Source organism: Carcharodon carcharias, chromosome 3 (assembly GCF_017639515.1).
Source record: "Carcharodon carcharias isolate sCarCar2 chromosome 3, sCarCar2.pri, whole genome shotgun sequence".
In the NCBI taxonomy this organism is placed as follows: domain Eukaryota; kingdom Metazoa; phylum Chordata; class Chondrichthyes; order Lamniformes; family Lamnidae; genus Carcharodon; species Carcharodon carcharias.
In genome coordinates, this window is record NC_054469.1 from 46,676,648 (window position 1) to 46,703,416 (window position 26,769).

Here is a 26,769-nt window from a genome sequence, read left to right on the forward strand (position 1 = left end):
AGGCTTGGCCTAAATAGTCAAGTGGTTATGGTACTGGGTTTGTAACCCCAAGATCAAGAGTTCAAATCTCACAATGGCAAACTATGAAACAATGTAACTTCATCTGAAACAGTTGGAAATGGGCTTGTACTCAAAAGAGTTACAGCAGACACACCGGGCTTGGCCTAAATAGCCAAGTGGTTATGGTATAAAATAAGGGGCGAAAGTTTGAAGGGTGTGCAGGAGCGTGTATATGCACATAGATCATTGAAGGAGGCAGGACAGGTGGAGGGAGCAGTTAATAAAGCATATAGTATCCTGGGCTTTAGTAATAGGGGCATAGGGTACAACAGCAGGGAGGTTATGCTGAATTTATATAAGACACTTGTTAAACCTCTGCTGGAGTATTGTGTGCAGTTCTGGGCGCCACATTATTAGGACGGATGTGAACACATTGGAAAGAGTGTAGAAGAGTTTTACAAGAATGGCTGCAGGGATGAGAAACTTCAGCTGTAAGGATAGATTGGAGAGGTTGGGACTGTTCTCCTTGGAGAGAAGGCTAAGAGGAGATTTGATAGAGATGTTCAAAATCATGAGGGGGCTGGACAGCAGTAGATAGGGAGAAGCTGTTCCTGCTCGTAAAAGGATCGAGAACGAGTGGGCACAGATTTAAAGTGATTTGCAAAAGAAGCAAATGTGACGTGAGAAAAAACTTTTTCACACAATGAGTGGTACAGGCGTTGAATGCACTGCCTGGAAATTTGGTGAAGGCAGATTCAATCGAGGCATTCAAGAGAGTATTAGATGATTATTTGAATAGAAACAATGTGCATGGGTATGGGGAAAAGGCAGGACGATGGCTCTAGATCATAATGCTCATTTGGAGAGCCGGTGCAAACACAATGGGCTGAATGGCCGCCTCCTGTGTCATTAAAATTCTGTGATTCTATGAATATGGACTGCACCCTAAATGGCGATACATTCATTCCATTCATTTCAGTATCTCCTTATTTGCTGTAAAGGTTTGTTGTCTGTCTGAGAACCAGATGGCAGATAGAGATTCTTTTTAATGCAGTGAGTTGTCATTTGGAATGCACTGCATGAGAGGGCGGTGGAAGCAGATTCAGCAGTAACTTTGAAAAGGGAATTGGATAAATTCTTAAAGAGAAGCAAATTGCAGGGCAATAGGAAATAAGCAGCGGCATTGGGCTAATTGGATAACCCAGTCAAAGAACCAGCCAAGCATGATGAACCCAATGGCTTTCCTCTATGCTCTACAAGTCAATGATTCTTTGATCTTCCTCTGTAGTCAAAGTGGCATCTGCTTGTTTCAGCAGTTTTTATAGGGGTGAGATCTGAGCTCAAGCTGCCAGTTCCTACAAGTTTGAGTGTTGTACAAATCACATGTAAAGATGCTGGGATTTGCAATTGCCAGTGCTCTGTGAGACCTGCAAAAAATGTGCAATGTGAAAAGCAACACTCAGCTCTCCAAGTTAACTTTTACTTCTGTACTTTACAGGCCTGGTGGCACTGCCATTTCTGAGCTGAGGGTACAAGCAAGTAATCTGTGCCCAGGCTCTGCCACTGCTCCCTGGTAGCTGACCACTAGGTGTTTTTCTGCATTCTCTATGGGTTAGTTTCTCATGAGCTTGTAGCATCCCTGAAAACCTGGTCAATATTGAGAATGTGCCAGATGAATGATTCCAGTTGGTTGGTCCATTGGAACACAAGCTGCCTAAGTGCTCCAAACTATTAGCAGAGTTTAAATAAAAAATGTATTATACCTCTTGGGAAAATTTAGTTTTAAATTGGTGAAGGTTTCAAAGACTACAATAGCTCATTTTTAACAGTTCCTGGAATCTAATAACATTGCACCTTGTTCCCTGTGTTAATTGAACTGAAATACGGTTTGTAGCTGTTCTTTGGTGTATTATTGAGAATCACTTCAATAGGATTGCAGTTTTTAGCAGAATGAAACAGTTTCTCCAAAACAAATTCTAAGGGCCCAAAATAAAAAGCTGTCAGAAAGTTACAGCCAATAAGATTTTAGGTTGTCAATGCTGATGGACTGATTAAATTAGACTGAAAATGGGCTGAAAATATTGTGTGGTCTGATGACACTCAAAGTGGTTTGTAAGCATCAAGTGTCAGTTTATTCCTGGTTGGGAGCAGGTCATTGCTTGAGCATTAGCTGGATTGCAACTTCAGTGTAGTTCTTAGGGAGTGCTACGTCATTGCAGTGTCTGCCTTGCAGATGAAATGTTAACTCAGAGTCTGGTCTGTATGCTGAGGTGATGCCATAATACTACTTGAAGAAGAACCTCGCCAATATTCCTATCCTCCCAACACCACCAAAAATTAATCTTTTCATCTTTCACCTTCAATGCTGTACTTGGACATTATGTTCAACTGATTTCAGTATTTATCTACATAATAATAGTCATCGCACTTCAGAAGCATCTCATTGGTTGTAAGCCGATTTAGGATGGTGCTAAAGAAATGCAAGCTCTCTATCTTTATCTACTCATGTAGAATTTTGTGCAGAATGTGTTCTCCTTCTCTTGATACTACATATCTTTATCTTGGTGTTTTCCTTTTCTGTGTTACTCCAACTCTGGCTTCTTGTGCACTCCTCAATCACTTCACCCCATAATTCGACGCCACCTAGATCCTAAGCTCTGACATTCCTTCCCAAAAACTCTTCACCATGCCACTTCTCCTCCTTTGACCTTCCTCAAAAACCTACCTCTTTACCCAAACTTTTGCTCATCTAATCTGCTACCTCCTTATGTGGCTGTGCCAAATTTTGTTTGGTAAACTTCCTGTGAAGTATTCTGGAATGTTTTGTTATGTTCAAGGCACTATATAAATGCATGTTGCTGTTGTGAAATATACACAAGTTTTCTTACTGTTTTTATCAAGCTTATATTTGGAGGGATTGAACCCACGGCATCAAACAACTACATAGGGACCCTTGGGTATGAGCAGCTGTTTTGTCCAGTGTCTGGGTAGAGCCATATAAGGCAGCAGTTGGTAAACTGTATCACTGGAGAATGTTGGCAGGCAGAATCTTCACGCTGTCCATTGACAGGGAATAAATAACAACATCTGCTTCTGGAGCCACGTTGCTGAAGATTTCCAGCCCTAGAGGCCTTGGCAAAGTCAACCCTTTTAGGTGGATTTTGGCACTTCAGTTAACAGCAGCTCTGCTTCATTTACACTGCCAGTTTGGAGCTGAAGTCAATGTTAGCGCTGCAAGGTAAAATGGGCATGAATTTTTCATAATTGTGCTAAGTATTTGGATCAATAGATACTTCTATTTCAGAGCTTATGAAATTCAGTGCATCTGTAAATTGGAACTTATGACAGATTGGGGAGTAGCAGCCCCCTCCCTAAAGGAGATTAAATAAATCAGCTGGTGCAGACGGTAACCCATTCAGCAGTAGCAATTCAGCAGCATTAAGAGAGCAGTTGTAAAACTACCCTGCAGATAGACCACTAAAATTTAATTTCGTTTTTATATCCGTTTTGCTGGTCCAGTAACTCTCAAAATACCGAGGCATGCAGGCATTGACTATGACTTCTAAAATGCCATTATACCTGAAAAGACATGAACCACAGAACCATGCCAGTGTCAGCATCATAGGAGGCCACTTCGCCCATAAGTATTTGACCAGTGCTCAATCCATATCAAAGCTATTTTTGTAATTACATTCCCTTGTTCTTTCTATCTACAGATGCAACCAGAAATAGTTGCTTATTGTGTAAACTGGCAGTTCTTTTTGATTTAGCTAAAATTCTAATCTTAATTATCTCAATTCAGAAAACGAGTTTGGAATTCTGCATACATTCTTAATCAAGTGTGGTTCACTTCCAGTTTTTCATCTCTTATGTGTGTATTTTTGTGCTCGTCAGTTTGAGATGTACGCCAGTGAATATCGAAAAGATCATTTTTCTTCTTTTGCACACATCATCATGTAGTACTGCTTCAATTCAAGATCATGAATAACACCTCAGGAAAACACAACAAAGCCTTTGATCACCTATCCTGATAGCACATTGTGTAACTCAAATTTGTTGTGACTGGTTCTATGGATCACTTTGGGATATTTCACTATGTTAAAGGCACTACATAAATGCAAATTGTTGTATGCTGGGCATTTCCACCTATGTTCTCCTAATTTATAAAAAAACTGAACTGTCTGGAAGTGGAATACTTTGTGTTCAGTTTGAAATTTACATTTTGTGGTATTTGAGTGAGACAACAATTTTAGGGTCTAACAGTGTTAGATTATGGGAAGTTTTTATATTGTGGATCTAGACTGACACTTCCATTGTGTCGATCTGGGCTTTATTTGAACCAAAATCCCAGTACTGAAAGAGCATTGCTTTAACCCATAGCCCCACCATGTCCCCAGTGTGATTTATTTCCAGTGTTCTCTGACTGAGCTAATTTATTCGTCTGCCCTCTTCCTCTTTATATTCATTGCAGCATTGCCTTTATAGTAATGATGGGAGAGACGGGTGGTATAAGACCACCTCTCATTCTTGCTGTTCGTTTTGGTTGTATTATGATACAGGCTTCATGTGAAGTCATGTTTTGAAGTCCTCAGATCATTTTCGCATTTGGACAGGTCTTCTAATTCTGGCCTCTTAAGCACCCTGATTTTCATCACTTACCATTGGTGGCCATGCTTTTTGTTGCTCACATCCTAAACTCTGGGATTCCCTTAAATTTATTTGCCTCTCTATCTCTCCTCCATTACAATGCTCCTTAAAACCTACCATTTTGACAAAGCCTTTGATCACATATCCATATTGTGTAACTCAAATTTGTTTTGACAGTGATTCTGTGAATCACATTGGGACATTTCATTATGTTAAAGGCACTACATAAATACAAGTTGCTGTTGTATGCTGGGCATTCCTGCCTGTACTCTCCTAATATAAGAATGAATGAACTGGCTGGAAGTGGAAGTTCCAACAGATGTATGTTAAACTGTATGTAGTGAGAAGAGTGCAATACACATTAAGGTACAGTTAGCAATGTAACTTTAATCTGCAAATTGTATTCTGCAGATTTGAGCTTGGTCTCACAAGTATATTCCCATTTTTTGTGGCCCGGCAGTTTTGAAATAAAAATTCCAAATACACTCCAGCACTTATTCTCAAGGGTAATTAGGGATGGGCAACAAATGCTGGCCTAGCCAGCGATGTCCAGATCCCATGAAAGAATTTTAAAAAGCTTCTGCTGCAAGTCAGGTTGCTCCTTGTGCTCTTCAAATTACTAACGTTTTTGATCTGCACAGTGCTTTTTAACTACACCGTTAAAAACATTTTTTCAGGTATAGTTCAGACTGAATTTATGAAATACCAATGTGCAGTAAATTCTCTGTGAAGTTATAACTGTTCCTCATTGTTTATAAATGGAAATAAGGATGTTTTTAGAAATTTGTGTACTGAACAGGGTGACGAGCACTCTTTTGTTCAAATAAAAAAGACTTGCACCTATTTAGCGCTTTCCTCAACCACCGCGCATCTCAAAGTACTTTACAGCCAATTAAGTACTTCTTGAAATGCAGTCACTATTGGAATGTAGGAAATGTAATCGCAAATTTGAGCACAGCAAACCCTCACGAACAGCAATGTAATAAAGACCAGAGAATCTGTTTTTGATTATGTTGAATGAGGGATAAATATTGGCCAGGACATGGGGTATAACTCCCCCGCTCTTCTTCAAAATAGTGCCATTGAATCTTTTGCATCCACAGGAGCAGGCAGATGGGTTCCGATATAATGCCTCAGACAGTGCAGCACTCCCTCAGTACTGCATTAGATTGACAACCTTGATTTTTGTTTTTGTGTGCTAATGCCCAGGGGTGGGACTTGAACTCAGAATCTTGTGGAAGGTAAAGGAAGGTAGTGTTTTTTTTAATGATTTGTATTTAAAAATTTTTTTGAGAGTTCAAGATTTCCACTTTGGTCAGCTTTATAAGCATGAAAATAGTGACATGACTGCTCGGACTGAAGCTTCATCTGAGTTCCCACATTAGCACTAACCTTTATGTCAATCTATGAAACACTGTCAGCAACATAGTTTGTGTCAGCACATAAATATTTAAGTATCATGACAAACGCATTATCAAAGTATGTCTGGCACGAATGACTGACTCGCTAGCAGGCAGACTTAACTTTCAGACACTGAGTGAAGATATTTGTCTAAAACACTGATTTTTAACCATGAGTGCAGTGAAGGACTGTGATTATTTTTGTAATATTTGTTAGAAAAACCTAGATAATGTTCACATCAGTGTTTTATTTAGGCCATTTTGTTTCAAATTTACATTTGTGCACCTTAAAAGATGCTGCTTGACCTCCAAAAATTCCAAATAGCTTGATTCTTTATGCTTGACAGATGGAATAGAAATGAATGCTGGTATTCATGAAAGAAAATATCATCACCCTGAAGTAATAGTGCTGTTTTTTTCTTCTTTTTTCCATTCACTGTCCTGATGTGTAACACTGAAGGAAAAATGGTAGCTGTTTGGTTCAGAGCCAGAATACAGACATATAGTCAAGGTTTTGTGCTTAGAGGTTCTCAGACGACATTTGCTTTAGAATTTATAGCCAGCTTATGCTTAGCCTTAATATCCTCTCAATTATTAAATACACTGTCTGTTGATGTGTGCCAAGCTCATAGGCCTCCGCTTTTCATCATTGTGCTGACTGATGCCCAAGCCCTTGGGTAACGCTGAATTTTAAGCTCTGCTGATCTACTCTAAAATTTGCTGAAAGATATTGCATTTCAGTTTTTAAAAGAATTCTGAGAAAGGCATTTATGAAAAATCCAGGATAGCATAAACTTATTTAGAGAACTGAATGATTCCTATAAAATATAAAACCAGAATGCAGATATGAAATGTTGAAATTGCAACTTTGAAATTATAATTTGATCTTCCATCCTTCTCGTCACCAAGGCGGTATTCACCAGCCCATCTTGGAAGTTACCTTCAGGTGTAGAAAGTCCTGGAATGCTGACATCTTTGTGATCACTGTCCACAACTACTTGATGGTCAGTTGACCATTTACACACTTGTACAGTTTGTTTGCAGGTTTTCTATCCATTTCACCCCCTTTTAAAGGCTGTGATGCTAGCATGGTCCTGTATTTGGTAGCCTAGTGCTGCTCCCGAGCAATGTAGGATAGGGGTAAGTGCCCAAAAATTGTAGCTTTATGTTAAAACTCTCGTGTTTTTTTTCATTAACTTAAGAGCAGTTGCTACAGCCATTTGGTGTACATTTTCTAGTGTGATACTTCGTGACGGAGAACTATCAAATTTTAGTTCTTTTAAGGAATAATTCATACAAACGTGTCACACTGCCTCGGACTGGTCAGTTATCCAATGATTAAATTGATAGAATTGTTCCAGTTTGTCTTGAAATGTTCATCCTAAAGATTTTCAGAAAGATATGGCAGTGCTACAGAGGGAATTTATTTAGTTGATGCAATCTATTTCATTGTTTAAATGTCTACCCAGAGGTTCATGTTGCTATTATTAAAGTTGTACTGAAAAAGCAGCTGTGGACAAAAAAACGAATGGAGGGATTATGAGTTAACAATGGTCTTTTATATTGAACTTAATGGTTAGATACTAGCAGAAAGGCATCCCAGTTTCTAGTCAGAACCTTGCTCATTTTAGCGTTATATTCATTATACTGAAATCTTGTTTTTTTTGGCAATATTAACAATAAAATGTTAAGTTTCCTATTTCTAGTAGTGTGTCACTACACTTGACAAGATGTTATCAGAGATTTACATAAATAGAAATAATCATTGCAGTATGAGTTTTAAAATGCAAAGAAAATAATAGTACAATTCCTATATCAGGGCAGAAGTGGAGATGCTGTAAATTGTGTGTAATGTAGCGTTATATGGGAAGCAAAGTGGTGATCTCTCTCATGCAGTAAACCCTGAAATGTGTTACCTGAGTATAGTGTACAGTGTAGTTGTGATTAGAATTGTATTTTGTGACTGGAATTTTTTTGCCGTCTTGTAGGAGGATGATGGAACAGAAGAGGAGAGCAACAGGATCGAGCCAGTTGGACGTGCTGATTCCTGCCTTGAGCATGGACAGAATTTTTCGCTCGGGTACGCTTGCATCAGTAACATATTAATTATCGCACGCTGTTTTTGGATATAGGCAGACCACAAAGGATCAGCTTGTAACGGCTATTGTATTGGGCAATGGAACCCGCTGAAGAGAAACCGCTAAAGTGGCAGGAAAATCATTCCCTTTTCTGCAAAATCATACTTATTAAATACTGTTGGAAACAGCGGGGAAATAATTGGTGGCTGAAGTAAGAGTTCCTATTGGAATGACTGTTAATTGGTGGGTACTGTACTTCCCAAGCTTCTATAATGAATTGAGTACTGCTCAAATAAAACTTAAAAGAAAGAACTCCAAAAAAAAATGCAAAAGCCCTAGAAAAGACACAACATGTCTGTCAGCATCATGAATTTTTCAGATGGAGGCGCTTCATCAGAACAATAATTCTCCCCTCCTTTTCTGATACTGACAGATCCACTGCATTGAGTTGAAGTTTGTTAATAACCGCATCTTAACAAACAATGATTTACTGATCAGACCACCACCTATTCAACATTCTTCAATGCTGTTTCCCCAATAAAAATGTAATATTTAGTAGCCATACCTGAATAAACATTGGACATATTTAAAAGATGATTCAATGTGTAACTTGTTGATCCATCTTCTTTGTGTTTATCTATTAACAGAGAGGCTTATTATTGACCAATTATATAGTGATGCTTTTTTTCTGATCAGTTTTAATGCAACAAGGAAATGTAATCACAAGGGATTGTCTGAGTAGTTTGCATTAGGTTAGTGCTGTTAGATAATGTGCACTTCTGGTTGTTTTATTAACTTGCTTTTATTATTCTTGTTGACTGGCCTTTTTTCATGCTTCCAGGCTAATATTCAGGTATACTACACACAAGTTGCAATACTTAATGTTCCAGATATTATAAAATTTTGTTATTTTTGGTAGTTTACTTCACATTTTTATGTTATTCCTATTCATCATTGTCTCACAGTGATGTGCTGAAGCTGGTTGAAGTCTCTAACGATGGAGGGCCTTTGGGAATCCATGTAGTGCCTTTCAGTTCCACAGTGGGAAGGTAAACTAACTTGTTCTGGACATTTGGTTTTCTTTTTGTAAACTTATTTTCATATTAACTAAATCTGCAGTGTTTAGCAAATAGTAGATTTTAAAATGAAGCATTTGGAAAGCTCTGTGCTCATAGTCCAGAAATTGTACTTCTTTAGTGCAGTGCTTTATTGCAATTATGAAATTTTCTTTTTGGGGAAGTTTGATGCTCTAGTAGAGGTTTTTAAACTGATCAGGAATATAGGATAAAATGAACAGGAATGATGCAGTTTCCACTTATAGTAAGGTGATAGTCCCTTACTCTGTTTCTAGACAATGCCTTTAAAAAAAATGGCAAAGCACTGCAACTTTAAATTTGGTGCCTTTGTGAATTCAGAGTTTTATTTTTGCATATCCTCACTTTGTATTTAATTTTTTTGGCCATTTGCAGTATTGCAGTTCCAACCTGTCTGACAGACTGCAGCTGAACTTGTGTGAGAGCACAGATATTCCAAAAATGATTTTCCTCTTGATACACATGATTGCTTTTAAACAGCAGTCAGTGTTATCTTTGCCATCATAAGATAATCATTTATTAAAGCTGTATTTGATGTTGAAGGGTACATTTGATAAAATATCAAGTGTAAGAATGTAAGATTAGAAATATTGTCTACACAACTTAAGTAGGTGAAAGTAACGTCAAAAGTGATTGTAGAATGTCGTGTTAAGATGGATGGTGAAATTTATTAATAGGGCTTAATTGTGCCCACTGGCCTTTCCTGTTTCTTAACAATTCTGGTGCCAGGTCTTGATCATCAAACATAACTTCGATATCAAAATTGCAATCTGAGCAAACTTTTATCAACTCCTCAAAACATGTAAAATGTTGCAGAGCGCACTATTCCTTGGAATATCATTTTTATCATGTGTTTTCTTTTAACTTCCTGAAGATAATATTGAACAGCAAAAATCTCAATTTGAAATGGATTATATTCTAAGAAAAATGGTCAACCAATAAACCTTGAAATACTATATTCAGACAGCAAGTAAATCTCATCTGTTGTGCCAGGTTGACTTAGATGAAGTGGATTTGGTTGATGGGTTTTCCAATTTGTAAGAAATTGTCTCAGGTTGTTTCATAGTGTGACTGAGCAAAACTGGTTTAGCGAATGTACATTTTTAGTAGTAATAAAATAGATGTTATTTGCCTTCTAATAATGCGGACAGCTGCAAAATAAATCATTTCCAGTTGTGCGCAGGAGCTTGAGATATATGTTTAGTGCCCAAAGACCACAGCTTTGTTTCCAACTGAAGGCACGTGTGTTTTTCTACAAAAGCCTGAGCTGAATATAATACAAATATTGAATATTCAAAACTGGCTCTGTTACATCACTGATCTTGCAACTTAGAAAGGTCACGAAAGTTATTCAGTGCATTTTCACAAACAGCTGACAAAATACAGCAGACAACTTGCTGGGCCTGAGCAGACTAAAAGCTAAGATCACTTAAAAACCCATTTGTCTGTATGTAATTGCGTTGCTGCATGAAATTAAATAAAAAGCTGAGAAATAGGTTAGTCCTTATGAATTCTTTGACAATTGCAGTACAGCAAATTGTTGGCTGTTCTTCTGAGCTTCTGTTGAAATTACAAGCTGTGTGAATTTTTTTTTCACTCCAGAGGTTCACACTAAATGTCAATACTGCTCAATAGCAGAAATAGAGTGAATCAAAATGACTGTTAATAACAAAATAGCAATGACAGAATTATGTATTTGAACACCCTTTTCCCTTACTTAGTATAACCTTGACTACTCCATTAAATGGTGGCAGTTTTCCATGTGGTGAATGGAAGAGAAAAGGGTAGAGTGCCCTCTGATTCAAAAGTATTGCACACCAAAGTGTTTGAATGCATCTTGCTACTCTATCAAGTGCTTATCCCACTTTTTCGTCCTTGTTCAAGCCAATCAAATTCATTTCCAACTTATCTGCAACAACAATTCACCTTATTACTTGGCACCTTTACGGTAGCAAAGTGCCCCAAAATGCTTCAGAGAGGCATAAGGAAAAAAAGTGGATGGTGAGCCAAAGAATAAACTCTCAGGGGTAATCAAAAGCTTGGTCCAAGAGAATAGATATTAAAAAGGACCTTCAAGGAGATGGAAACCAAGCTATTGCAGGCATGGCTGTTAGCTCTAAGATCAAAGGGATAAATGAAGTAACATGCCATTGTCAGAATAATGGAGATGTTATAGGAGCTTACAGAGATGGGAAGAGAAAATTTGAAACTTGGGGAACTGGAAGCTGCCTTAGCTCAGTGAAGACAGGGATGACTAGTGAACAGGATTTGGTGTATCGGAGTTTGAATAAGATGCAGTTTATTGAAGATTCAATGCCAGCTAGCCAAGCCCTAAAATATTTGAGTCTGAAAGTAACAAAATAAGGGTCTCAACAGCAGATGGTCTGAGATCAGACTGGAGGTGTAACAGGGGTGGAAGTAAGCATCCTGTGTGATATTGGATCGGAATCTCAACTTGAGATTGAATAGAATCAGGCAACAGCCTGACATAGTCATACTAACGGAATCAAATCTTAGAGATAATGTTCCAGCCACCACTATCACCATTCCTGGATATGTCCTGTCCATTGGCAGGACAGACCGAGCAGAGATAGCAGCACAGTGGTATACAGTCAGGAGAGAATTGCCCTGGGAGTCCTCAACAACTCCGGACCCCATGAAGTTTTATGGCACCAGGTCAAACATGGAGGAGTACTAATCCTGCTGAATATCACGTATGATGAATCAGTGCTCCTCCATGTTGAACACAACTTGGAAGAATCACTGAGGGTGACAAGGGCGCAGAATGTACTCTTGGTGGGGGATTTCAATGTCCATCACCAAGAGTGGCTCGGTAGCACCACAACAGACCGAGCTGGCCGTGTCCTGAAGAACATAACTTCTAGTCTGGGTCTGCTGCAGGTGGTGAGGGAACCAACAAGAGGGAAAAAAATACTTTACCTCAACCTCACCAATCGCAGATGCATCTGTCCATGATGGTGTCGGTAGGAGTGACCACTGCACAGTCATTGTGGAGACAAAGTCCTGCCTTCACATTGAGGATACCCTCCGTCCTATTGTGTGGCATTACCACTGTGCTAAATGGGATAGATTTCGAACAGATCTAGCAACTTAAGACTGGGCAACTGTGAGGCGCTGTGGGCCATTAGCACCAGCAGCAGAATTGCATTCAACCACAATCTGTAACCTCATGGCTTGGCATATTCCCCACTCTACCATTACCATCAAGCCAGGGGATCAACCCTGGCTGAATGAAGAGTGCAGGAGGGCATGCCAGGAGCAGCATCATGCATACCTAAAAAAAGAGGTATGAACCAGTGAAGCTACAGCACAGGACTACTTGCATGCCAAGCAGCATAAGCAGCAAGTGATAGACAGAGCTAAACAATTTCACACCCGATGGATCAGATCCAAGCTCTGCAGTCCTACCACATTCAGTCGCGAATGGCGGTGGAAGATTAAAAAACTCACTGGGAAAGGAGGCTCCACAAATATCCCCATCCTCAAGGATGCGGGAGCCCTGCACATCAGTGCAAATGATAAAAGTTGAAGCATTTGCAAAAATCGTTAGCCTGAAGTGCCAAGTGAATGATCCATCTCTGCCTCCTCCAGAGGTCCCCAGTTTTCAGCTAATTCAGTTCGCTCCACATGATATCAAGAAACGACTGAAGGCAGCGGATAGTGCAGAGGCTATGGGCCCTGACGACATTCCGACAATAGCCCTGAAGATTTAGGCTTCTGAACTTGATGTTCCCCAAGGCAAGCAGTTCCAGTAGACATCTACCTGGCAATTTGGATAATTTGCCCAAGTGTGTCCTGAACACATCCAACCCAGCCAATTACCGTCCCAGTCTACTCTTGATCATCAATAAAGTGATGGAAGGGGTTATCAATAGTGTTAGCAATAATCTACTCACTGACACTCAGTTTGGGTTCCGCCAGGGCCACTCAGCTCCTGACCTCATTACAGCCTTGGTTCAAACATGGACAATAGAGCTGAACTCCTGAGGTGAGAGTGACTGCCCTTGACATCAAGGCAGCATTTGACCGAGTGTGGCATCAAGGAGCCCTAGCAAAACTGAGGTTAATGGGGGGAATCGGGGAAAGCTGTCCGCTGGTTGGAGGTACCTAGCACAAAGGAAGATGGGGTTGTAGTTTTTGGAGGTCAGTCATCTCAGTACCAGGACATTACTGCAGGAGTTCCTCACGGTAGTGTCCTAGGCCCAACAAGCTTCAGCAATCCATGTCCAAATGCAGCAAGATCTGGACAATATCTAGGCTTGGGTTTACAAGTGGCAGGTAACATTTGTGCCACATAAGTGCCAGGCAATGACAACCTCTAACTATAGAGAATTTAACCATCGCCCCTTGACACTCAGTGGCATTCCCATCACTGAACCTCCCACTATCAACATCCTGGGGTTTGCCATTGATCAGAAATTGAACTGGACTAGCCATATAAATACCGTAGCTACAAGAGCAGGTCAAAGGCTAGAAATCCTGCAGCCAGTATCTCACCACCTGACTCCACAAAGCCTGTGCCCTCTACAAGGCACAAGTCAGGAGTGTGATAGAATACTCTCCACCTGCTTGGATTAGAGCAGCTCCAACAATGCTCAAGAAGCTTGACACCATCCAGGACAAGGCAGCCCGCTTGATTGGCGCCCCATCCACAAACATTCACTCCCTCCACCACCGACACACAGTAGCAGCAATGTATACCATCTACAAGATGCACTGCAGGAGCACAGCAAGGTTCTTTGGACAGCACTTTCCAAACCCCCGACCATTACCATCTACAACAGGTTTGTCCAAACTTTTAGCTTGGAGGCCACATTTGCATTTTTTTCCCACACACGGTGCTGGTGAGCAAATTTTGGAAAGATAATGTTTAGCACAACAGTAAACTGATTTTCCAAAAAAATATTGTGGCACTAAGGAAAGAAACAATCCCTAAGCAAAAGTAAAGGTAAGTCATTACAAATTTTTATGTTAAAAAGTGGTAATCAAAATTACCAGAGTGTGAAAGGGTCATTGTGTGTGTGTATCTGACTCACTCCCAGGCTCAGGGTGCTCACTCATTCACTCTCACCCACTATGAATGGCTATGAATATGTGTATGTGTTGGTATTGGTGATGACAGTGAGTGAGAAACCTGAGATTGGGAGTAAGCCAGACACTCACTCATACACACACACTCACAGTCTCTCTCTCTCTCTCTCTCTCTCTCTCTCTCTCTCTCTCACTCCCTCTCCCTCTCCCCCTCCCTCTCTCACTCTCTCTCTCTCTCTCTCTCTCACTCTCTCTCTCTGTCATACACGCACACACACTCATTCTCTCACATGCTCTCTCTCACTCACTCACTGGCAGAATTTTTTGTCCTGCGGAAAGTCAGGAGTAAAATAGTGTGCAATGATGTCGGATGAGCATCCCAATGTCATCACGCGCCTTGCACGATATTTCGCTCGGTGGGCGCGCGTGGGTGTCGGAGCAGAGCCTGCCATTAATTAAAATGGCCAATCACAGTCCAATTGACTGTGATTTTTCCTTGCCTGTGCGATTTTTCTGCTCATCGCATGGGCAGGCGGTCAACCGACATTTTTGCAAACCTTGTCCAAGGGCAGGATAAAAGGGGACGAGCATCATTGCCAGTGTGAGTAGTGAGGAGTTTTGGAGATAGTTTGCAGCTGGTTGCTTATTGGTACTTGTCAGCTTCACCTCTGTGCATTCTTAGCATTTCTAGCTTAATTTCAGGACTTATTGATGTCTGCCAGGCGCCCGGAGGACTCGGACAGTGTGGACCCTTCCCTTGCTCTGGTAATGGGGATTGTGGTTTCCACTGGAGGCACCTCCTCTGAGGAGGAAGAGAGGGGCAGAAGGGAGAGGAAGCCGTTTGTCCCAATGCAGCTTCCAGGGGAGGGGCCTGAGGGAGGAGAGGAGGCTCCACCTCTCAATGGAGAGCGTGATCTCCATTTGCCAGATGATTGGGCTTGAGATCAACTCCGACTCTGTGGGTGGACACCCCATGCCAGTGGCTCTGAAGTTCACAGTGGCTCTCAACTTCTATGCCTCCGGTTCTTGCCAGGCCTCAGTGGGGGATCTGTGTGGAGTCTCCCAATCAGCTGTCCACAGTTGCATCAAGCCAGTGACAGATGCTCTATTCAGGCGGGTACTGACCTTTATTCTTTACTATACAAACAAGGCCAGCCAGGCTGAGCGAGCCAGAGGCTTTGCAGTGATTGTTGGGTTCCCCCTGCGTCGAGGGTACCATCAACTGCACACATGGCCATGAAGGTGCCAGCAGGTGAGCCAGGTGACTTTGTCAACAGGAAGGGCTTCCACTCCATGAGCGTGCGTGTGTGATCACAGGATGCAGATTTTGCAAATCTGTGCAAGGTACCCTGGCAGCTCCCGTGATGCTTACCTTCTCAGACACTCCCAGGTGGCAGGGGCTCTTCAGTGCTCCAGCCTAAGGGTTGGCTGCTGGTTGACAAGGGCTATCTGCTGAAAAGGTGGCTCAGGACACCTTTCCACCACCCAAGAACAGAGGCAGAGGAGTGTTACGATACGAGTCATGCCTCCACAAGGGCGTTGGTGGAGAGGACCATAGGCCTTCTCAAGATGCGTTTGTGATGCCTGGACCATTCGGGGATGCACTACAATACCCCCCAGAGCAGGGGTCACTGATTGTGGTTGCATGCTGCGCTCTCCACAATCTGGCACTGGCAAGGGGGGTCCCACTAGAGGAAGAGGATATTGAGGCACCTCCACAGGCCATAGATCACGAGTCCAGTAGTGAGTCCAAAGATGAGTATGGTGAGGAGAATGCTGAGGATGTGGAGGCAGACCTTGGTGGCCTGCAGGGAGGCAAGGCCACCAGGGACGCCTTAATTCAATGCTCTTTCAGCTGGGTTACCAAACTTCAGCTTCAAATGCATGCTAGGGTTGCCTCCTCCATCCTGGATGTCTGGAAGGACCCTTTCATCGAACACACAGAAAACACAGTTCCTGTGCAATAAAGTTCAGAGCCACCTACATCCAGTATTACATACTGGCGTAACCTGCACCAATGAAATAAAAAGGTGAAGCATACTCAGGCCATGAAGACAAAAACACAATTTATGTCATTCTGACAATTCAATAATCTTAATGGAAACATTTCTGGTATTCAGCATCGTGACCAGTATACATAAAGTAAACAAAAATGAACATAAAATCACCCGTGACCTGTCCCACTTGTGCTTATGGTGCCTTTACTTAGGTTTGCGAGTGCTCCGTCTAGATGCCCCCCCCCCCCCCCCTGCTGGCACTGGCATTGGAGACAGCTGCTGACTCTGCTGTCTTGTTGGCCTTGATGACTTGGCAGTTGTCCTCTGGCCAGTGAAGCCTGTGCTGGCCCCACCTGGGAGGGAGCGGTCAGTGCCACGGCTGGCATCTCCCCTGTCACCACAGCCTCATTGGGTGCAATGGAGTTGCTGCCCTGAGAGGAGCCCACAGAGATGACAAACAAACAAGCTCGTGTGCTGTGAGGTCTCTGTGGACCTCCCTGCACACAATTGATGAACGGGCAACCAGCTGGGATACCAGCTGCCTCATCCCACGTGAGGTCACTGCCTGTGTGAGGGTTTGCAGGTCTGAGGGCAACCCCAGGACCCTTGATTCTGCCCCTGGATCTGCCTCTGCATGTGAGTTGTCACTCTGTTAATGGAGGAGGCAGTGCGCTCAGCCATGAAAGTCAATGCAGTGCTCACGCTCCGCATGGACTCCTCTGTCACAGAGACCATAGCATGCATACCCCCATGGATCTCCGACAGATCCTCCCCCACATCTCGCTGGACATCCAGCATCTGCTGCCTAATGGACGACTCCAGAGGCTCATCATCAGCCTTCAACGTGGCATCGTCCTGGTCCCCATCAGTCCTTCGACTGCCATTGCCCTGGGCACTCTTTGCTTCCACCTGCACCTCAAGCGATTGTGAAGTGCTCTCACCAATGTGCACTACTACTAGCTGCTGCTCTAATGCCCACTGAGGTGCTGGTATCTGCGCTGGTGCCTGCTTCAGAGAGCAGGTGTGACACAGGTGCAAATGAAGTCCGGTGGTCCTCCAGTGTCAGGGGTGGCCCTTCAGGATCTGGAGATCAAATGACTGCTGGCGAGCCTAAAAGGGAGAAGAAGGACATGTCACTAGTTAAAGTTACCACCCTGTCAGCGTGCATGCCAGGCACCCTGGTGAGACAGCAGAGCTCTGCATCATGGTGCCCTCATCCCCCAATAATCAATGGGGACTCCAGGTTCGAGGCTCACATCAATGAAGAGGCTACACTAGAATAGTTGCACAAGCTGAAATTCTCACTACTGTGCACTGTGCTCTTACCTTCGTCTGGCACCCCTGCCTCTCCAAGCCTGGTTGCACGTGGAGTGTGCCAGCTCTCAAGCTCTTGGGCAACTTGCTCAAACTCCGAAAGGATTAGGAGGCTTGTGGGGCCTCCGCCATTCCACGACCTTTCTATTTCGTTGTAGGCCATCTTCTCCTGAAACAACAGAGGAGCATTGAAAGTACAGAGGAGCACACTGTACCTGCAGCGTCATTCCAGCCTGGCCAACCCCAGCTGTGGAGCACCTGTCATGGCACTCCTGAGTCGTGGCCCTCAAGCCACAAGGTTCTCAGTCCGAGCGGCCAGGGTTCAACCCCTTGGCCAGCTCTGGCATGACTGACAGTTGGCACTCAGACTGTAGCACCTCTGAGCTCCATGGTGGGGGAACGGCTAGAACCTAACACACCTGCACACTGACCCACACCAACACGGTATTCACTCTTCTTGAGCGCAGCAGCTCATTGAAGTGCTTCCAGCGTTGCACCCATGTGCGTTGCGCCACGTCACAGCTGCTAACCAGCACAGCAACCTCCTCCCATGCTCTCTTGGTGAGGTGCGGTGGCCACCACCTCCCACCCCTGGGGAAAAGGGTGTCCCTCCTGGTAGCACCGCCCTCCAGGAGGATGATGAGGCACTCATCAGAGAAGCAGGGGTGGTTGAGTGCCCACCCAGCCTGCCCTCCCTCCTGCCATGTCCACCTACGCTCGGGTCCATCGTCCCGGCTCAGGGAACATCCTCCGTGGCAGCCTTCCATGAGCTGCCTGGTCAGCCTTTAAACCATCCGCCATGTCACCATTGGATCTGGCGGCCAATAGGTCCTCGCCTGCACAGTCCTTCCCGGTCAGTGCGGAATGCGTTTCACGCTGGCTGGACCTTGGTTGGCCAACCGGTATGAAATCGCAGTTGGAGTCTGATCGCGGACGGCAGTCAGTTTCGCAGCTGCTCCGGGGCCTGCCCACTGTGCCTGACCAACGAAGGGAAAACCCTGCCCGCTGTCTCTCTCTCTCTCACTCACTCACACTCTCTCTCTCTCTCTCTCTCTCACACTTACTCACACTCTCTCACTCCCACATACATCACGGCGCTGTCTATTTCCCGTGGCCTGCTGCAATTTTGCCCTCCCAGGGCCCACCAAAACTTTGTGTTTTAGCTCCCCGGGCACCTACCTCGCCACACCTTTGCTTCCCTTGAGCCCAGCAGCCCTCAACACACTCATGCCCACTGGTGCCCGCTGCTCCTACAATCAGAGACTGTTTCTCTCCCTCATTTGCTGGAAAGGAATGGCCTGTGATTGGAGGAGCAACCGCTTGCAAAATCTTGAAATTCACAAAATTTTGAACTTAGAGGCCAGCCTTACCAACTTATGAACAGTGATTCCACGGGTCACATTGAGGTTGCGGCCTATAGGCCGCCAGTTGGACAAGCCTGATCTAGAAGGACAAAAGTAGCAGACACGTAGGAACACCACCACCTCAAAGTTCCCCCTTTAAGCCGCTCACCACCCTGACTTGCAAATATATCGCTGTTTCTTCACTCTTGCATGGTCAAAATCCTGGAACTCCATTTCTAACAGCACTGTGGGTACACCTACACCACATGGACTGCAGCAGTCCAAGGAGGCAGCACATTGCCACCTTCTCAAGGGCAATTAGGGATGGGCAATAAATGCTGGCCTAGCTAGTGATGCCCACATCCCGTAAACAAATAAAAGAAAGAATTCCATTGTTCAAACAGTTGAATTTTGCCCGAGGCAGTGGCGGGGGAATGAATGGAATTGGTGGGAGAGTAAGGAATTTGTGGCGGGGTCCCACAACAATGGCATCAGTCTTGCCAAAGTTAAACTGTTGAAAATTGCAGTTTACCTAAGTCTGTATATCAAACGAGCATCTGCAAGTAGCAAAATAAAAACAGAAAATTCTGGATGTGCTTAGCATGTCTGGCAGCACCTGTGGAGAGAGGAACAGAGTTAACATTTCAAGGCGATGATTCACCCTCAGAACTGGAAATATTGCCAATATAATAGATTTTATAGTAATAGGATATAATAGGAACAAAAGGGAATACCTGTGATTGGGTGGAAGGCAGGAGAGGTTTAATGACAAAAGAGTTCATGGTACAAGGGGGAATGGTAATGGGACAAGTAGACTGTGGTCATTTGGTTGCTGTGTTCTCAGTCCTTTATAACGGTGATTGCATTTCATAAGTAGTTAATTAGTTGTGAAATCTATAAAAATGCAAGATACTTTCATGTGCTGAGACAATGCACTATTACACAATTGCTTCTGTTTCAATATTTCAAAATATATATATATCTGACCAGTAATTAAATTTACACACTTGTTCTTAGTAGATGTACTCATGTGCTGCCATAAGACATCATGACCAGCACTTTGTAACAATGCCCTCCTTTTGCAGTCAGAGGTGAAGGAACGGCACTTGCTCCTGACCTTGAGAAAAGCTGCCCACAAAATTTTTTGCAAACTCTAGAGCAGATTTCCTCTTTTCTGATGTTAGCTTGAATTTGCCACCTTCTGTGGGAGATCTGTGACATTCAGGAATTGGGAAGGCAGCATGGAGGCTAATTAGCCAGTTAGACTGCGGGATTCCCATTGAAATCAGAGAATATGAGTCACAGTTAAAGCATTGTACAGACAACAAATATAGTTTATAGGATTGAAGGAGAAACTTTAACAACAAAACACAAACTATTTTGAAAAAAAGTTTTCATTTGTTTAAAAATCTGCAACATTTTCTGCTGAAGTTCCATACTTTGAATACCATGTGACAGTTGAGTTGATGACCATAAGATGTTAACATGGTTTAAGCTGGTAGTGACATGTGCACATTCTGTATTATGTCCAGCTATGATGAGCAACTCAAATGTTGCTTCAATCTCAGTTCATCTCAATACTGTTATCACATTTCCCTTTTGTCATCATTTATGAAGAGGGATAGGAAACATTTTACTTTGGAAGCAGCTAATTTACTTATTTCTTGCACTCTTAAGGTCCAGCTTAAACCATCAAATGCTTTATAAAAAATCATTTCTGTTTCCCTGATGCTAAATCCCACCAGTAGGGATAATTTCTGAGTTGTTAAAAGTAACTTGGTGATGTTTACACTAATTATGTTGTAACAGTAAATGTTCCTTGATACCAGTTTAAAACAATTTTACATCAGATAAATGATTATCTGCATTGAGGGTCCAGGTCTCTCACCTTCACTGAAAGATGTTCAGTAGTCTCCCTACAATTACACTTAATAGATTGGCTGAAATAAATATTTAATTATTCAAAAGTAAAGTTTTACTTGCTTTCTGCATTCTTTTATTCACACTCCATGCTCTCTTTTCCCAGGTTCACAATCAATTATCATCTTGTCATGCATTTTCTGCCAGAAATGGGTCAGGTTGAATAGATCTTGGGGGCAGAAATATTACTGTAAAAATACCACTTTAACTCAATAAGACCTTCACTTTGAACTTTTGTTTGGTTTTCTGTCTAAACTTGAGGAGGGGGAGGGGCATATTTTAAATGAGGATGCACAGATGTCTGAACTCAGCAAGTAAGAAGTAATAATGGCAAAAGCATTTATTGCAAGAGAAAGTTTATTTCTACATTACCTTATCATATCTTCAGAATACCTCCCAAGTGCTTCATAACCAGTGAATGACTCTTGAAGTGCAGTCATACAGCAAATGAAATGCACATCAAGTTGATGTGTTTTTAATGGTGGTGTAGGAAGGAATGTTGTTCATAAACTAAGAGAAGTCCTGATCTTCAACCAGTGCTATAGGAATATTTTGTGCCCACCTGAATAGGTAGCTAGGGCCTCAGCTTAATTAATATCTCTTCCTAAAGAAAGCACCTCCGACAACACTCCTTAAATACTGTAATGAGTTGAGATTGTGTGCTCAAGTCCTGGAGTGCGATTTCAGTTATTAACTTTTTAAAAACATTGTTTGTGGGACGAGGATTTCCTTGGCAAGGCCGGCATTTATTGTCTATCCCTAATTGCCCTTGAAAATTCCATTAGCTGGTTATGAAAGTATTCTTCACATACGGAAAAAGCTGGAAATTCCATTTTCCTGTGTTTTAGGTTTAGATTCGTACAATAGGAAGGAGTGATTTTTTTTGACAGCTTGGGATGAAACCCAAATTTTCCAAATGCTGTTTTCACAAAAGCCGTAGAATTGTGATGATTATCTGAAGCTTTTAACACACAAACGAGTTGGAATATGTTAAATTCAACATTAGGCGCGGTATAAGCATAAACGATAATATTGTCACTTCGGTGAAACATTGAAATCTTAAAATACTTGAAAAATGTAGATTTCTTTCATAATACTTGGTGGGGAAGTAGTAATTCCAGTAGTAATGTTATCTTACAGTGAGAAGGTTTGAGCCACACTGGAGTGTACTAACTCCTTTTAAATCTAATGAGATTTTCTAAAGGCAAGTGTAATGTAAATGTAATCACATTGCAGTAATAGTTGAAGGGGAGAGTATTTTGCATTTCATAATGTTTTATACACTGTATTTTAAAGTGCAAAATGAAGAGCCGTGATCATTTTTTTTTGTAGGACCCTGGGGTTACTGGTGAAGCGCCTGGAAAAAGGTGGTAAAGCTGAACGGGAAAAACTGTTTAATGAGAATGATTGTATCGTCAAAATAAATGGTGGTGATTTGCGAAATACACGATTTGAACAGTATGTATCTTGTCTACATGGTGCACATTTAAGTATAAATCCTACAGTAAGATATACCATACCTTCTGTATATTTCACAAAAAGCATATGAATCAGTTGTTCTCCATTTGCAATATAATTGCTTGTTGAAATGTAATTCATTTTGCAGTTTTGTTTCATGCGTTCACATTGACAGGTGCGTAACTGTTAATCGCGCAGCCCACATGAGTAATAAGTGTTAGTTGCTGATGTAATTAATACTTTTCTATCCAGTTAATATTTATGCAGTTGCTGCATTTGCATAAAAAAACCCTTCCATGCAATGTAATTAATGATGGTAATTATGTTAATAATCTCTGTTAAGACTGGCAGCCTTAATTTGTTAATTTCCCATCCTTCCTAAATCTAGAGCACAACATATGTTTCGCCAAGCCATGCGTTCACACATTATTTGGTTCCACGTGGTCCCTGCAGCGAATAAAGAGCAATACGAACAAGTCTCTTTTGCCGAAAAAAATACCTATTATTCCAATCGAATCAACACAGATACTCAGCCCATTGATCGAAAGAGTGCTATAAATGCAAGCTTTGATGAAACACCACAGAGGTTATCAAGAACAAGCACTGAGACCGATCACACTGCTTCCTACTCTCATCTACCTCACAATCAGAACTCGGTGTCAAAACCTCCGACAGGACAGAATCTAACTCCCCAAAGATTGAGTTCTACACCCACCACAGGATTCAGCACCAAAAAAGTAGGGAAGAAACTCAACATCCAGTTGAAAAAAGGTAAGAAAATAATATGTGCTGTATTTTACCGCTGCTGATCACCAAAGTATTGAAAACATTCTGCTTTTATTGAATTCATTGGAAGGTTTTAAGGAATTTTGTGCAACTGAAAGCATTCAAATTCCAAGCTTAATAAAGCTGGCAAGAATCAATCCAAGTGGTCACATTAAAGCCATGACTGTTCAGCAATTTTTCTTCATTTCCATTTTAAAACCTGAGAATATCATAGTTGGACAGGGATATTTTCAATTCTTGTATGCAATTAATATTTGAGGCAAAAAAACACTAAATTAAGTAACCCTTCTATTCTTGTACTGCTTGCATTGTATTACTTCCATGTGGTGTGATGTACAGTTTATATCTAGCCCTGATACAGTGAATGATAGTGATAAATCATGCCAGAAAACCACACAACAATAACTCACTTTTGCATAGCACCTTTAATGTGCTGAAACATCCTAAAGTGTTTCACCAAGTAGACTCCGATACTGAGTACTGAAACACCTTAAGTGATAACTTGGAAGGAACTTTTGAAAATTGAAAGCAATAGCAAGGTGGGATTTGAAACCCAGTCAGTGGGACTGGGATCACTGGGGAAGGGTATTATTCATGAACCAGTTGAATTTTTGTATAAACCCAGCAGCACACAAAATACCAGGTTTATTGAATTAACTTTTGCAATTTAGTGGGATTTGAATTTACAATTTTGGGTTGCCAGTCCAATATTTTAACCAGTATGCTGTTTATTTCTGGGATGGATTTTGCTGTCTCATTGTTCAGTTGGGTGAAGTTGGGATATGTAATCAACATGGTAGGTTGATGGGCTGTCAATACAAAGATGACTGTATAGTTGAGGGTGATGGTGGAGAGGTAGAGCAGTATGTTATGAAAATTGACCATTTCCTGTGCATAATGCTGCCAAGGGCCAAAATGTAAATGGGGAGGAAGGAAAGACTAGCATTTATATAGTGCCTTTCAAGACTGTTTGACGTCTGAGTGCTTTACTTTTGAAACGTGGTCACAGTTGTCTTGTAGTAAATGTGGCAGCCAATTTTCACATCGCAAGCTCCCACAAACAGCAATTTGATAATGACCAGATAATTTTGTTTTTGTGATGTTGATTGAGGGGTAAATATTGGCCAGGGCACCAATAATAACTCCCCTCTCTTCTGTTTGAAATAGTGTTCTATGATCTTTTATGAGCATCTGAGAGGGCAGATGGGTCCTCATTTTAATATTGCATCTGATAGCAGATGGCATGTCAGATAATGCAGCACTTCCTCAGTACTGTACTGGAGTGCTAAACTTGATTTTTGTACTCAAGTCCTGAATTGGGACTTGAAACTACCACCTTCTGGCTCAAGCAAAGTGCTACCAAACAAGGAATTGTAGAAGAGCTGAGCATGGAGCTGAGTAGTTTCAATACATTCAGGATCTTGCAGAGCAAATGGGGGTTAGCTATATGGTAGCTAGATGAAGGTCCAAGGTTAAATGCCTGGTTCTTGCTAAGTTAGCTCAGATTGGCTACAGTGGCAATTTGAGGGCAGTACTACAGTTGCCCTCAGCATGATTGGGCTATGGAGAAGAAAAATAGTTGAGATTTTAACCCTTTCTCCAGTGACCCTTCACATACTGCAGAGGTATTGGATATTGGGTAAGGACAGGAAGTGGCTCAGTTGTAATAAGATTAAATATGATGTTGACATTTGCTTTAGACACATCAAATAAGCATCTATTTGGGCAAATTCATGGTGGGTATTACCAGCATTTACATAACCATACCTTGGCAGGAACTGATGCTTTTAGAAGGAGAAAAAGTTGATCAAACAAAGTCATTAAAATGAATTAATGAATTTGTGCATTAAAGTCATAGCGAAAATTGTATTTGAGTACAAAGAATAGCTGCAAAACAAGTTTTTAACATGTAAAAAAAAAATTGAGATTTACAGAAGTTCATCTTTCCCTTCAAATGAAAAACTTCAACTCCTTAAAGAAGTATGAATGTTCCATACTTCAGTGAGGTTTACAGGTCATTGCAGAAATTTTTGGTTGATCCCATCCTCGTGTTTTTGTCCCTGATCTCACTTCATTTCTGCCCAGTTAAGTAACTGGTAAAAACTATTCAGTGGTGTGGTAATCAAATAAGCCACCTAAACGTCAGTGCCCAGTATTATGAATGCACAAGCTACCAATACTTCTTCTGGTTGGAGCCATTTGCAAGCTCAGTTGACATCATTTCCCCTCAGACAATGATCTCCCAAACACTAATGTTGTGACTTCCTTTCATTACCCCCAAATACAAATAGCTTCTTAATAAATGGATAATACAGAAAGTTGCAAAGTTATACAGTAGGTTGAGGATCTTTAACTTCTAACACTTCAGTTTGAGTTAATTCCAAACAAATCGGATAAAACATCTCCTCTACTTTACAAGCGGTCAATGACGTTTGTGAAATTGATATGGTTAACCTCAGTCTAATTTTGTGTGGGCACAAATGCACAGTGTTAAACTATTCTTAGAGGCAATGGCAGTAACCAGTGTGGCAAAAGTGTGATAGAAAACATAAGCTTGTGGTAAAGCTGTTGTTTGGGGAAGCGATGGCATAGTGGTATTGTCGCTGGACAAGTTATCCAGAGACTCGGTAATGCTCTGAGGACCCAGGTTCCACCACGGCAGATGATGGAATTTGAATTCAATAAAAATCTGGAATTAAAAGTCTAATGATGACGATGAAACCATTGTCAATTATTGTAAAAAGCCATCTGGTTCACTAACGCCCTTTAGGGAAAGAAATCTGTCGTCCTTACCTTGTAAGGCCTACACATGACTCCAGACCCACAGCAATGTGGTTGACACTTAAATGCCCTCTGAAATGACCTAGCAAGCCACTCGGTTGTATCAAATGGCTACAAAATCACAAAAAGGAATGAAGCCAAACCGACCACCCGGTATCGACCTGGGCAACCGAAATGACAACGGCAATCTCAGCCCTGTCCACCCTGCAAAGTCCCCCTTACTAACATCTGGGGGCTAGTGCTAAAATTGGGAGAGCTGCCTCAAAGACTGGTCAAGCCTAACGTAGTCATCCTCACGGAATCATACATTGCAGGTAATGTCCCAGACACCCATCATCACCATCCATGGGTATGTCCTATCCCACCGGCAGGAAAGACCCAGCAGAGGTGGTGGCACAGTGGTATACAGTCGGGAGGGAGTTGCCCTGGAGCCCTCAACATCAACTCTGGACCCCATGAAGTTTCATGGCATCAGGTCAAACATGGGCAAGGATTACCACGTACCATCCTCCCTCAGCTGATGAATCAGTGCTCCTCCATGTTGAACATCACTTGCAGGAAGCACTAAGGGTGGCAGGGGTGCAGAATTTGCTCTGGGTGGGGGACTTCAATGTCCAGCACCAAGAGTGACTCAGTAGCACCACTACTGACTGAACTGGCTGAGTCCTAAATGACATAGCTGCTAGACTGGGTCTACGGCAGGTGGTGAGGGAACCAACAAGAGGGAAAAATATACTTGACCTCATCCTCACCAACCTACCTGCCGCAGATGCATCTGTCCATGACAGAATCAGTAGGAGTGACCACCTCACAGTCGTTGTGGAGACGAAGTCCCAGCTTCACATTGAGGATACTGTCCATCGTGTTGTGTGGCACTATCACCGTGCTAAATGGGATAA

At 42.1% G+C, this 26,769-nt stretch overlaps 1 protein-coding gene across 5 annotated transcripts in view; it reads left to right on the forward strand.

Moving 5' to 3' along the window:
- The window catches only part of pard3aa (par-3 family cell polarity regulator alpha, a), a 799,897-nt gene that overhangs the window by 457,468 nt on the left and 315,660 nt on the right, over positions 1-26,769 (forward strand). For all 5 annotated transcript variants that reach the window (XM_041183914.1, XM_041183910.1, XM_041183913.1 and 2 more), the window contains exons 6-9: positions 8,036-8,127; positions 9,091-9,174; positions 22,178-22,303; positions 22,692-23,074. In XM_041183914.1, coding sequence (XP_041039848.1) covers positions 8,036-8,127; positions 9,091-9,174; positions 22,178-22,303; positions 22,692-23,074 — 685 coding nt within the window. The remainder of the gene's footprint in view (positions 1-8,035; positions 8,128-9,090; positions 9,175-22,177; positions 22,304-22,691; positions 23,075-26,769) is intronic.